At 35.1% G+C, this 14827-nt stretch overlaps 3 protein-coding genes across 6 annotated transcripts in view; 1 reads left to right on the forward strand and 2 right to left on the reverse strand.

Annotated features, from left to right (window-relative positions):
• Nucleotides 1-1044: 1044 nt before the first annotated feature.
• On the reverse strand, nt 1045-3150 carry LOC145319776 (uncharacterized). Its single transcript, XM_080162123.1, has 2 exons — nt 2754-3150; nt 1045-1785 (listed from the first exon to the last, which is right to left on the reverse strand). The coding sequence occupies exons 1-2, from the start codon at nt 3148-3150 to the stop codon at nt 1700-1702; spliced, it is 483 nt and encodes a 160-aa protein (XP_080018249.1). The 3' UTR covers nt 1045-1699.
• Nucleotides 3151-3508: 358 nt separating this feature from the next.
• LOC145320196 (uncharacterized) lies at nt 3509-6065 on the reverse strand. The gene is made up of 4 exons (XM_080162635.1): nt 5824-6065; nt 4474-5501; nt 3886-4202; nt 3509-3634 (listed from the first exon to the last, which is right to left on the reverse strand). Exons 1-4 carry the CDS (start codon nt 5924-5926, stop codon nt 3580-3582), a joined length of 1503 nt encoding a protein of 500 aa, XP_080018761.1. The 5' UTR covers nt 5927-6065; the 3' UTR covers nt 3509-3579.
• A 4572-nt stretch (nt 6066-10637) lies between these two features.
• The window catches only part of LOC145319777 (uncharacterized), a 44566-nt gene continuing 40376 nt past the window's right edge, over nt 10638-14827 (forward strand). For all 4 annotated transcript variants that reach the window (XR_013880024.1, XR_013880025.1, XR_013880027.1 and 1 more), the window contains exons 1-4: nt 10638-10692; nt 11607-11737; nt 12291-12342; nt 13107-13201. Coding sequence is in view for 1 of the 4 variants with exons in the window: in XM_080162124.1 (XP_080018250.1) it covers nt 10650-10692; nt 11607-11737; nt 12291-12342; nt 13107-13201 (321 nt within the window). In the remaining 3 variants the exon portion in view is untranslated. The remainder of the gene's footprint in view (nt 10693-11606; nt 11738-12290; nt 12343-13106; nt 13202-14827) is intronic.

Here is a 14827-nt window from a genome sequence, read left to right on the forward strand (position 1 = left end):
CAATCCTAAAGCCGAAAAAACATTTGATTCCTGTCTTGCTACCCGATTTTGTATCATATGAACAAATATACTTGCCTCTCATAGGTCTCTGTTGCCCTCTGGCCCGATAAGCTGGATCAAATCCGACGCGACCCATTTTAAACTGATTGCCGCAGATTCCTCTAATAAAAAGTCTGAAATGGGTATACAAATATGAGAAATCAAATAACAAATCTCCGAAAGACTAGTTTAATTTGTAAAATTTCAATATACACAAATATGAATCCATTCGGAATCTACTAAAAAAGGCCAAATATTAAAATTGTAAACCCATTTCTTGAAACAGCCACAAATATATATTAAATTTTCAAAGCGTATCACAGACTAGAATAATTTTCAGATTGCACTTTCATGGAAAGACCGAACGTTAACAAGATAGGGATGAATATAAAAATATTTATAACAAACCAAAAAGCCCAAAACAAGCAGGATTTCTCTAATAGGTATACATAATCTAATCTGCTCAAACAAACTAGCTGAATTTAGAATAATGTGTCTAAAATAAAATAAAAATGCTTTTCATGTTCCTACGCTTTTTTGGACTTGTATGGTTATTACAGAACTCTAGATTTACAAGTCAGATTAATACATAAATTAAAATAATTATATCTGCAAAGAAATGATATCATTTTATTGGGTACGAATGAAAAATATCTTTGAGTCCTACTACATCTTTCCGTCATGACGAAAAAATAAAAATTAACCTCCCCTTATGATCTAATACAGTCTTATCTGTATATTTACTCAAATTTTTTCAATGAAATATCGTGGCCCAATAAATGAAACATTTCTATTAGCTGAAAATACACAACTCAGGTCTTAATTAATAAAGCTATCATAGAAAAATTACAATTCCCTTTAAACATACAATCTGCTGCTTCTGATGTAAAAAAGGTCTTAAACACAAAAATTCTTTTTATGAAAGACTTAAATTTTCCAGCTTCAATAAACTGCGACCAAAAACAAGCAGACTGCCAAAAGGGAATAACAAACATGATAGTGGCGGACGGTATACTCAAGATCTTATGTAATGCTGGAACTATAACTTTAACTGGAGGACATATGTACATGACACGCCTATTATCCAATTCTTGTATAAAAAAGTCAGTGCCTAATGCCGTTTTATCCGGCAACTTTGAATAAAACGCCGAACATTTTGTATTGGCCGCGCTGGCCATGAGATCGATTTCCGGCATAACCATAAATTTTTCACATATTAGATTATAATCCTCGAGGGCTACCGACCACTCGTCGGTGTTACTTACTTTAGATCCCTCGTCAGCGATTTTTAGCAACAACGTGCTCCTCCTTTGCCATACTGGCAAAAGGATAATGTCAAATTGTAGCTGGACTAACTTGATATTTATCACATGACGCTGCAGAATTTCTACTCTAGAGCCGCGGTTCAAAATACTAACTAAACCGCGATTGTCCGTACACCAAACCACTGTTTTGTGTCTGTTTTGCTGGAGAAATGATTCCTGTTCAAACATTTTCACAACTGCCAACAACTCTCGCAGTGTACTAGACTGCTGCATTTCGTCGTATTCAAATGGAAACTCTTTAATGAAACGAAGTTGCTCCGCTTCAAATACATAAGCTCTGGATTCGCTTGAATCAGAGACCATGATGGATTCTATCTGAGAGATGTCTAAAGGATCTACAGCTTCCAGCAAAACTGCCTGCTTCGCAGGTTGGATAATGTTGATGACAACATTACACTTGTTGACAGGTTGTCCGTTGAAACTGAAATAAAAACAAGAATATTTAAGTGTATATTCATATTTAACTAGACGTCAAAATGCAACCGAAATTAAACAAAACATTCGTAAAATGCCAGAGGAAAAATAAGACATAAAAATTTTTTTAAAAAATGTTTCGAAAACTAAAAACTCGAATGTACACACCTTATTAGATAAACCTTCAACATTTCGAATTCTTGTAACATTCTATCGTTTATAGCTAAAGACCCGGACCACCCATGCTCCTGAACAGTCAATCCGAGTGTCTGCTGGCATGCTCTAGTCACCACTCTCATTATACTCCCATGAGAATGGAGAAGGTGACAACATACGCCAAGGATATGCGCTAATTCTTTGGCGTATATTACGCCAACCTTGTCAGCCTTTGAAACGGCAGCGTTAATGTCATTTGTGAGAATTATTATCTTCATTAGGGGAGCACTGATTCTCATAGAAATTGAGTCTAAATTAAAGCCCAGGTAACACAAAGAAGTAGTAGGCCCGACACATTTCGATAAGTTTAATGTCCAGCCTGTACTCTCGAACACAAATTTTATGAACTTAAGGCTAGCCAATCCTTTAATTTTAGACAGGGCTGAATTGAACGAGTCATCAACAAATGTTGACAAGTCTATGCCTCGAGCGTGGCAGAATCTTCGTATGGGGACTATCAGAGAATTCATTATGTATGTGGCTGGTCCTGACAAAAAATATTGCATTCTTATGGATCAAATTTTAAAAAATATGTACAATTTAAATTCGACGCTCGATCATTTCTTAAGAAAAACACTACCAAAACGTAAAAAACACAAACTATACACTCGTTTTTTGGTTTTTGGTATGCATAAGGTTGTCAAATACATTTCATATTGTACTGATTAGGACAATAGACATCGCTATCCTTAGGCGTTTTAACGCTTGCGCATCGAAATAATACCATTGATTGAATTAGGAAATAAAACAAAAACTAACCTGTGCCGAATGGCAGTGTTAAAAACTCATAGAACTCCCGCGTGCCAGAGGCGTTGACAACCGCAAAGCCGAATAAACCACGGAAATCTGGATGTAATGCCAAATGGCAATACATCGCTGAGATGTCCAACACGGACATCCAGCAGCCGGACGTGACTCTGGGAAGAACCATGGAAATATCCTCCATTTTCATAGAAACTTTTCTTAAACAGTCGTTCAGTGTACGTGACAAATCTAAACACTGACGTAATTTCACGTTACCCTCACTATCCAACTTTGACGCCACCGTCAAAGGGTTGACAAAATATGGTTTATAATCGACTTTCCTAACAATGTTCTCCTTAACCCATTTGTCTGTCTTTGCCTGAACGAATTGCATGTTTTGCAACGCGCTCATGTTGTTCCTAAGGTCTGTCGCCTCAGGAAGAGGAGTAACTATGTCCGGTTTATAACCGTCTTTTAATAATTCTAAAACGGAATCACTGGCGTTTAAAATTTGTTTATAAAATAACTGGGCCTTTGGATCATGGATCCCTCCTGCAACTGGACCGAAACCCAGATCTTGCAACCGGTCAATTTCTTTGTCAATAAAAGCCGCAAATTCTTGGTCAGATATGTCACTTAAAGAACTTGCGACTAAGTCACTGGTAACAATTTTAACAGAAGTATTGTCGTCGATTTCAATGTTACCATTGGAGTTAAAGTCAATAGTTTTTGTGTCAGGTAAATTATCGTTATCGAGTGGAGCGATAACATCGTCAATGAGGAGCTCCTCGGCTTTGGTAGATGGAAGTACCGCTATGGCCGGGGAACTCGAAGCCTCGCTTCAATCCTTCTTCTTAGGAGCTGTGCACTGGGAGGCTCTATGGCCTTGTTTCTGGCTGAAAATATAATTATCATTAAACCGGCTGAGTTTAACAACTAAAAAACTCTGTGCTAAATAGTAAGTTAAATTGCGAATATATATATATTTTTTAAAAAACTAAACTATGTATTTTTCGAAAAGAAAAACTTCTTTGATTATCTATTGGCATATCCATTGATTGCCCGCGCAAAATCGAGAATTATCATTACAACTCATTCAAACTGGCAGCAGAAAAGAAAAAATATGTTAAAAAATTTAAACGCTTACCAATTGTGGCACGTGCCAGTGAAGCGTTTCGCAGATGGCCTGGCCTCTCGCTCTCTGTCCCGTCTGCGCTTCTCACTTTCTTCATGCTCCTTGCGCAAAGTATTTAATCTGGTGAGCCTCTCACCCTGCAGAACTTCACGATTATCGTTGCAGGCAAACTTGACAACCACCGAGGGGCTGTTTGTAAACGTCAAGCTCATGTAGAGACTCATGAACTTGAGCAGCTCGATGGCCATAAGCGAAAACTCCATACTGCGATGGACGGTGGCGTGGGCCTCAGGGGGCAAATACAAATTGTAAAGCTCGCGAACTGCATCCTAAATTATAGTTTAAAATCGTAACAAATTCTTATAACACTTAAACGGTACTTAAATCAAATATGGTGGTATACCACAACAACCTCAATTATTACTTATGTTTAGATAAACTGCTCTAGTGCTTATTAAGATCTATAGTATTAAAGATAACCACAAGTCCCACTACCACATAACTTGTGAAATTAAAAAATTATTCGAAAAAACTGTAAAAAAGGAGAGAAGACTAAGACTGTGAACGATACTCTTTGTCGAATAGTTGTAATAATGTTACCTCGATATAATTCTGAACAGACAATAGATCGAGGCCAGTCTTCTGCATCAACCTCAAATAACTGGAGTCACGGCAATTCTGCGCATTGACCTCAGTTATTTTTCCCAGTCTGGTTTGTTGCGTAACAGCATAATGTACTAGGCAGAAACCGGGCGGCTTCGTTTTTGTAGGCACGCCTGCGACAAGTCTTCTGCTTGGTAACGCGACCATCTGCCAACCTTGGGGAAACGGCGTAGCCTGTTGAAAATTGGCTGCTTGAGGCGCTTGCATGCCAGCCCTCTGCTGCTGTTGAACTTGCTGTTGCTGGACACCGCCAACACCATTGCTGGTCGATGGTTGGGAAGCACTGGTGCTCTGCTGGTTTTTCTGATTTCTGTCGCTGACTAGCATGCGAATCACGTCAATAAGAGCACTGTTTGGTACCTGACCCGAATTATCGACAGACAAGGGCCTGTCAGCTGCTGATCCTCGGTCATGACATGTACCGCGTGGAGGCATGACAGACTGAGCTGATTTTGTCGGCACTCTGGGTAGTTCCTCCGACCTATGGCGTATGCGTTCGCCGTTTTGCTGCGGTTGTGGCCTAGCTGCTGCGCCTCCTGCCATGTATGGTGCCGCATTTATGTTAACGTTACTAAAATTCATTGCCTGATTCTGAGATGGATAATGAACTGGGCCAGGCCGACACTGTGGTAGATGCTGAGGGTGATGCTGTGCTACTCTATTAACATGATCATGTTGACCATATCTGGCCCTTTCTTGTTGAATGTACGATTGAGGTGCTGGAATGAGAGGTGTGGAAGCACGAAACGGTCTGGCACCCATTGGTGCATCATCACCTAGCATGGCCAACAATTCCGCTGGATCTCTTCCGTTTCCATCATTCATTCGATCCGCCTCCGCAATTTCATCCATCATAGGAGCTGGTTGAGATTCATGGAACTGCGCATGAGCAGCGTCAATCTGATCCTCTTGATCATGGACACTTTCGTCACTGTCAACGGCAGGATCATCATCTACGTCCGCTGCTAAAAATTAAAAAGCTATTTCCATTATCGATTTTCATTTATACATTGCAAAAAGGCTATTTTGAACGGTTAAAACTAAACAAAACATGTCCAAAATGAAAAAACCATGAATGTAGTCGACAGATTTGTAATTCAGCTAAAGTAAATTTATATATTACTGTGTCTTAAACAAGTGTATGCACGAGTCGAATGAATTTTTTTTTTTTTTTTTTTAAAAACAAGCATTGATGTAACGTATATAACCATAGGTCTATATCAAGATACGTGGTTACAAGAAAAACTCTATACTTAATAGCCAATAATCTGTTAATTAAAATAATACCTGGAGATACAGGTTCGAAACCGTTTTCATCCTCAAATGCCGGCAATTCTTGGGCTATGTCACCCAAATGTGGCAGCTGCATTTCGTCCTCACCGTCGGCCATCTTATGTGTGAATATGCGCCGTACGAGATAGAAACAAAGGCTTATGATAAAAAATCTGAAAAATTATATATAATATAAGTCAAAAAATCTAGAATGAACTCATATAAAATTAAACAAAGCATTATAAATGAGAAACTATTGTTTAAAGGAAATAAATCGAATCGACATTAAAATTGACCCCTATAAAAATTTTTTAGATTAAATCTTATAATATAAAATTTGAAATTTGAATCATAAAACTATCTATTATTGCCCTATCAAAAACCACGTGCATAAAAAACCGACGATTTATGAAAAGAAAAAATATATAAAGAAAATGCTATAAAATTAAAACATACTGATGAAAAAATTTAAGGGAGTGGGAGGGAGGGAAAAATAAATTTTTAGAAAAAACTTAAACGATTAATATCACAAGCGACTTTGTAGCATAAATCTATGTTTCAACTATCCTTTATTCTTTATTCTTTCACTTTTGTATTTAGATGTTGTTCGTTCAATGGTCAGATAAAGAATGAAGTAAAACAGCGAGCTTTCTCTCGGCCCCTGTAGTCCGAGTGTAAGTGTGTGTGTGCGTGTGTGTGTGTATGACTACTTGCTTTCGCGCTCAGCTTGACAACAACCACCCCTCGTGGTTTTAATCTAAACTTGTACCGTTCCGTTTCACAATCTGCCTACCGCAATTGAGAAACTTATCTGGCCTGTACCGCCATACGTAGAGTCCTCCTCTACTACCACTCAGTTAAGAGTATATAAACGTGCCTGTACATCATTGTCGGCCCCTGCCGCTTCATATAGCCTGTATATCATTTATAATGCACGAATACGCCGCAAGAGGTACTCCCTCTATATTACGTCTCTCTACTGCCATCTAACGGCCGTAGCTGACAACTAAGGTTAATTTAATTTTTTCTGTCTGCTAACTCTCCAGGCTTTCTATATCAGCCCTTTTACTTTTTATTCAATACTACGAGCGAATTTTTTCACATAATTCGCTTAAGATCTCTCAAACTGTGTCACTTTAGACTTCTCATATCGACTTTTTATCCTTGTCTTTCCACGTTTTATTCCGAACGACCTGGGCCGCTTGCCAAAATGCTCCTAGAGACACGTTTAATGTATTTTTTGAAATTCCACCATATTGCATAACAAATACCAATTTTCTTTTTCGTTTTAAATACTTCAATGAAAACCTCACATTATTATTTCATAGCTTGAATTCCAGAAAAATCCGTTTGGAACGTGTACCTACTCAATTTTGTCATATTGTCCGAAGCTCGATCGAAATAAAACGCGGAAAGACTCGGAACGAGTAAATCTGTTCCATCTAAAGTAACCCAGAAGTTTCGAGAATGGTAAATTTAAAGGATTTATAGGAACAGAATAAGTTCTTTGTCTTATGTGCTTCATTCGAATCGTTTAACAAATTTTCGTTCATCAATCTTAAATAAGCACATTTTCGATAGAAAATTTTCGATAAAAATTCACAGTTGAACGCTTATTCGTACAATTGAAACGTTCGTTTGTCGATTTTTTACGAAAACGTGCTTAATTTTGAATCTTAGGTAATTCTGATTTACATACCACTATCTAAACTGAAATATTTTATCCTTATAAAAAACCATTCTCGAAACTTAAATCTACTTTCTCATTTAAAAAGATTAATTCACTTTACATATACAATTAATATTATCGTTTCATAAAGGATTGCGAAACTAATGCTACAAAAAATAAATTTTTAGAAAAAACTTAAACGATTAATATCACAAGCGACTTTGTAGCATAAATCTATGTTTCAACTATCCTTTATTCTTTATTCTTTCACTTTTGTATTTAGATGTTGTTCGTTCAATGGTCAGATAAAGAATGAAGTAAAACAGCGAGCTTTCTCTCGGCCCCTGTAGTCCGAGTGTAAGTGTGTGTGTGCGTGTGTGTGTGTATGACTACTTGCTTTCGCGCTCAGCTTGACAACAACCACCCCTCGTGGTTTTAATCTAAACTTGTACCGTTCCGTTTCACAATCTGCCTACCGCAATTGAGAAACTTATCTGGCCTGTACCGCCATACGTAGAGTCCTCCTCTACTACCACTCAGTTAAGAGTATATAAACGTGCCTGTACATCATTGTCGGCCCCTGCCGCTTCATATAGCCTGTATATCATTTATAATGCACGAATACGCCGCAAGAGGTACTCCCTCTATATTACGTCTCTCTACTGCCATCTAACGGCCGTAGCTGACAACTAAGGTTAATTTAATTTTTTCTGTCTGCTAACTCTCCAGGCTTTCTATATCAGCCCTTTTACTTTTTATTCAATACTACGAGCGAATTTTTTCACATAATTCGCTTAAGATCTCTCAAACTGTGTCACTTTAGACTTCTCATATCGACTTTTTATCCTTGTCTTTCCACGTTTTATTCCGAACGACCTGGGCCGCTTGCCAAAATGCTCCTAGAGACACGTTTAATGTATTTTTTGAAATTCCACCATATTGCATAACAAATACCAATTATTTTTATTTGCAATAATAAACGCGGCAAATGCGCAAATTGATAATTTTCATTGTTTTTGTGTTTTATCAAACACTCCTATATATTTCAGTTAAATAAACCAATTTTATAATTATTACCGTTTTTATATAAACAAAAAAAATATGAAAAAAAGTCATATTAATGTATTTTAGGTGAAATAATTTTCCTTTACTAAAATTAAGGAAAAATTTCTACTTTTAATCAATTTTTTTTGATCGAATAATATAATGAAAGACTTAATTCTCTTTAATTACATGAATATATTGCCGCTGCACCACTTGCATCTAGGTGCTTTTTATTCGAAGGTATATGGAAAGGGGATCCCAGTCAAACATGCGTCATCTCTCCAAAAAAAATAAATGACAATTTCAAATTCATAGAAATGATAGGAATCTTTTTTTCATTAAAAGTGAAAAATAAATGACCAGCATTTTTTTTTCATTTTTGTAATTTTCCCCCAAATGCCAGAAAGATGAAAAGAATGTTTTTTTCATTGAAAATGAAAAGTGAATGACCAGCATTTATTTTTCATTTTTGTAATTTTCCGAAAAATGACCTGGCATTAAATTTTCATGTTTGACTTTTTCCAAATTATGCCAAGAATCTTCATATCATTAAGAGATGAAAAATAAATGCTGGTCATTTACTTTTCATTTTTTTCATGAAAAAAACATTCCTGTCATCTTTTTTTCATCTAAATGACTTTCATTTAATTTTCATGATATTCTTTTTTTCTATATTACATTGTTAGAAAAAATCCCGCTAGAGGTCTCAAATTTAAATTTTAAAAGTGGGAAAAGTTAAGTAAAAATAAATTTAATTAAAATTGAGTAATTATTATGTTATTAGAAAATATAACGGAAATATTTTTTAACATGAAAGGAATTTTTAACATTCATTTAAAATAAAGAAATCTTATTTGAATTACAATTTCAATTAGTCATATAAACGACTAAATTCAGTGTCAACTACAACACATTATTTATGTTTTAGTTATATCTTTGGCCATCATACTTAGGTACATGTGGCAAGTCCTTGGATGATGCTAAACATTATATATTATTTCCGTTAAAAGATGACCTGGCATGTAAATTTCATTTCTCTACAAACATGACTGTCATTTAAAAGTCAGGTCTCCACAAAAATGATTGTCATTTAAAATTCATTTCTATAATCATCAAAATCGGTGCCATTTTAGAAGGGAGTTGATTCTGAAATATCCCTGATTTTCATTTTTCTGGCATGATGATTTTAAATGAATAGATGTAAGCGAAAAAGATGAAAATTAAATGAATTTTAATGAAAATGTTAGCTGGGATAAAATAGCATAAAACTATCACGGGATCTATATTTACCTTCCATAAAAGGACAACGTAATCGATCGATTTAATAGATATTCGCAATCTTAAGTAATTATAATATACATATACAAGCACCAAATCTCACTTTATGGCGATAAAAAAGTGGCTGATATAAAAGTTAAGCTTCTGAGGCAAGTAATATTTCGGTTGTAATGTTAATGGAAAATTGAATTTCACAGGAAATTATAATTCCCTGTTTGAAAAACTAATTCTTACCAAATATGGCTCATATTTATTATCATAAAGTTATTAATACAAATTCCGCGACCGTAGCTCAACATGTAGCGCATCCGCTCGTCGTCGGGAAGGTGTTAGGTTCGAATCTCGGTCCGACACCGCGTCATAACTAAAGACGTTAAAAATGGTTCCCACTACTACTATGTCAGATGCGCGACGTAAATAGTTAGAGTGGGGGGAATGCCTTGGCCCAAAACAGGCGCAACTCGTTACCATGCACAGTTAGGACTTCTCAGACAAAGGTCGTGCATCACAGAGAGTTGGTTGTCTGTAATGTACTGTACCACGGGTATGAGGTGAAGGACCAAGAGTCTGGCCTTGAGTTGACAAGTTGACTGTTCAGTCCAGGTGCAACTCACCCATACGACATTAGCATATTAATACAAATAGAAATTTTTTTTTGATAAAATACTTATTTTTGAATAAAACCAATAAAAGTAAATATTTAGAGTTCATCACTTATATATTAGGATATACTAAACAATTTACACATCCTAACAAACTAAAAATTGTTTGGTCTTACGTCTTAGGTTATTAGATCTTATCATCACTTATTTGTTGATAGAATATTTGTAAAACATTCTTTTCAGATATAATGGCAGAACCAGGCTGCTCTGGCTGCTATTGGTCTCAGTCAGGTGAACAAAGTTGGTGGTTTCCCTCAAAGTACCTAGCCGAGCACAGAAAATTAGAGTAAAACACTAGAGTGGGGAAGGGGTTAAATAACTGTATTTCCCTATTCCAATGACCTTGTGCCGACTCTCAATTGGGTCGTTGAAAATCAACCATTGGTGTCGGGAATATTAACTCTGCCAAGTAGCAGAAAAGAATTTGCTAGCAGACGAAAAAGGTCATTGGAAAAGGTGGTAGGTAGTTAATTATCTGTATAAACATCTATACATCTGGATCAGTTAACATATACCTGCCTTAATTTGATTGAAATAAATTGAAAATAATTATGAGGTAAGCGGAGTTTTTCGTTAGTTGTTATGTTAAATATTCTAGGTTAGGTTCTGCTAGGTTATATTTGTAATTGGGTAACGCTCAATAAGGTTCAGTCAGTGTTCAATAGGCATTTTGAGGGAAAACACCACAAATTTATATCAGTAAAAAACCTTAAAAGTTACTACTCCAAAATATTTGATTCATTCTTATTTTTAGAAGGGGATAAGACAGTGAGCAATAAACGGAAATGTACCTTAATGATGATAAACCAAATTACCTCTAATGTAGATTTAAATTAACTGTTAAAAAGTTTGGAAATTAACTACTAGTTTGGAACCAACCTTATAAAGTACCTAAAGGTTTTGAGCCAACAAATAGGATAAAGTAGTGATAAAAACTATTTTAATTTACAGTCCAATACCCCCTCCATCCCTCCCTACTAATATTCTACAAGGGAGGTAGTCACTACTCATGCACGATTAAATATCATTCCATAGACCTACCTTAGATCGACTTATATTGTTAAAAGCAGCGGTTTCAGAGGTTTTATGCTTCAGACACAACAACTTTACTACTTGACACAATAGATAAATAAACCTTTGTTTAGGTGTAAGCAGAGATCGCCTGGCATCAGAAAGTTTCTACAACCTGAAGCCTCGAATACGAAGCAAGATATTTGATTCAGAGACAGATTTGTCAAGAGAACCATTCTCACAGATGTACTATAGCGATGATGAGAGGAAAATATTGATTTTTATATTATAAGTATTAAGTATTATAATAGTATTATGATGCTATTACTAGAATTTTTTCTCTAGAATGATAGAATCGTACATTTATAACTAATATCAAGAAATTAAGACAGTTTAGTTCAAATAGTAATTTGTTGATTGAGGTCGGTTTATTTTTGATAAAAACGTTTATTTTATGAAAAAGAAAGAATATAGTTTGCCCCAAATTTGTGTAAAATAAATTCATTTTTGAGACAGATTGTATTATTGTTCATGTTTTATAACATGCTTTGAGGCAAAAAAGGTTTTATTTAATATGATTTAGCATTCTGCATTTGGAAGATTTTTATAACTAGCTGCTTCCTTATAACTAGGGTATGTTTTTTCTACCTGATATTAGATGAACTTGGTACTTACGTTTCAGAAAAGTATTTTTTATAATTCATGTTGACAATAAAGCTGCCTCAATTTTAGCTTTTTATAGCTGCGCTTCTTATGGACATTATTGTCCTTGTTGTTTTGAATCACTGTTGTCAATGATAAAAATTAATGTTATGATCAGAATGTCGAGCTCTCAACTGGATGTTGGTCAACAATTTAATTCTTCTGCAGGCACGGGATAAATACCTACTCAACAGAAACTTAACACATTGGTAGTTTACCTCAAATTGTCTAGTCTATCACACAAAACTCCCAACTTTACTTGGAAATTAATTGAAAACAATGGAAGATAGTTTTACGTTTGTTTGTTTATTACTCTATGGTAGTTTAGGTTATAATGTGTACTGGGTAGTCCCTACAGGGTTAGGTCCCCCTAGCGGGGTTAGTCATACGACCCTAGAACCTATTTAGTTTAATAATTTGGGGAAATCAAAATCAAAGATAGTAATGTTATTTTATGATATTTTCACAGTATTTCACCCCATTGTAAAAAGATGTGTTTTTTTTACGAGCAATTTTAGTTTTTGTATAATCTGATATATCTTAGTATTTAAAACTTCTAAAACGGCAATCTACAAAATTTAGTTGTATGTCCTCCTTTAAGAAGATAAATAATATGGTACATTATATTTATTTATCATGCAATTTTAGACTCCCGTATTGGACTGTAATCTATAATGGTACCCAACGTTTTATAATCATGCTTTCTCATAGAATGGCTCAAAAACTTTAAGAATTGTGATTAAATATTAATGGTTGGTTTAAACTAAACTGTCAGAACTTTTCAACCAATAATTTTAATCTACAGATTGATTTTACATCAATTTAACTCCTATTGATAATTTGTTTTATCGCTTAAGATCCTTGGATATAAAACCATAGTTTTTATGAAAATATGTCATGCTGTAGAATATTTATCCCTGCCCTAACTGCAGGACACGTACCAGTAACAACCAGAACAAGAAAGCATAAATCCCAGCCATGCAAAGCTTCCAGAGACAACACAGACAGATGGGGACTGTGCTGGCAGGTAAATAACTTTATTGTCGCAGGATTCACTATTTAAAAATCAAATTTGTAGGATGAAAATAATTTTATGTCTAAATAAATTAGAATTAAATCTTGTTTAAAATGGTCTTACGGACGTTTTAATAATGTTTATAAAGTTGCTTTGCTATCAATTATGTAATTTTTTTTGTTAAGGAACTAATATGTTTTAAATTGATAGGACCATTCTAACATTGTATTGAAAAATAGCTGCGCCATATAAGTATATTATATTAATCAAACGTACTAGTTGAGAAAGTAAAACTTTAGCAGTTTTTATGAAAGGAAGTCTTGCATTGATCTCTTATTAGTAGCTCTGCTTTCTAGACAAAGGTCATGTCCACCCGTCTGTCTAACTGTTAGAGAGAGGAGAGTGATAGGACCCTTCCACCATAAATCATAACTTTGATCTACCATTTGTTAGATTTTATATGTACTTTGAGAGATTGGTTTGTACAAAGTAACAGTGTCATAATTTTCCTAGCAATAGTTTTGTTTTAATTCAGCTGTTATTTTGTTTGATGTTTATGAAATAATCTTGCAAGGTCCTCTCCCTATTATAATTGTTCTTGATATAAGAGGATTAACTCAGAGATAAGAGAGGGAGTAGAAATAAATCTTATTTTAGTGCTTTCCCTCAAAGTGCCTGTCTAGCAATACCCCGCCCCCTTTCACCTCATTTTATAAAATCATTAAAAACATGTAAGGGAGAGGGGGGGGGGGGGGTGTGGTATTTTTTCCTACATCCATACGCCTATCCCCTTTCAGTGCCTATACTATACCTGTGGTGCCCTAACCCTGCGGGGCTACCCATTGACCTAAAGTAATAAACCAACCAAGTTAACCCCAACCCCTCTCCTATTTTTGAATTTATTTCAAAAATAAGAGGGATAGTGGTTTCTGCGCTCAACAAGGCAATTTGATAGAAAATACCCTTTTCAGTAGGTAGCGAAGCTACTCTATAATTTATTTTGTCCGTCAGTCAGTCCGTATTCGTAACGCTTTGGGGGAAATGGGGTTTTCTCAGCTTCCATAAAAGATAGAATGCTGAAACTTTTGACAACATTCCCATCATTAAGGAGCACAATTAACTAAAAACATCAATGGCGGTCAGACCGCTTTTTAGCAGGTTTTAGGCTATTTTTTATATTTTTCACATTTTTCTCCATATCTTTTGTCTTCATGGTCCGATTTTCGATTTTTCGTTAGGGAAATCAAAATTAAAGAAAATAACCATGACGGTCCGACTGCCTTTTTGAAGGTTTTAGGCTATATTTATATTTTTCATATTTTTTTTCATATCTTTGATGTTAAGGTATGGTCCGATTTTCAAAATTTTTTAAATTATAGATATCAAAATTAAACTTTCTGTCGTTTTAAGAAAAAAAACATGGCGGTCAGACTGCCTTTAGCAGGTTTTTGGTTATTTTAATATGTTTTACATATTTCCCCATATCTTTGGTGTTTTTGGTCCAATTTTCAAACTTTTTTGGGGATTTCAGTATCAAAATATTTATCCCATTGTTTTGAGCATCCTTTATGTAATTTACTTTGACCGTCATCATCATACAAAATAAAACAAGGTTTCGTGTTTATTTTCTCCGATAAA

The sequence above is a fragment of the Acartia tonsa genome, chromosome 5 (genome assembly GCF_053477335.1).
Source record: "Acartia tonsa isolate MP-2025a chromosome 5, ASM5347733v1, whole genome shotgun sequence".
Lineage (NCBI taxonomy): Eukaryota > Metazoa > Arthropoda > Copepoda > Calanoida > Acartiidae > Acartia > Acartia tonsa.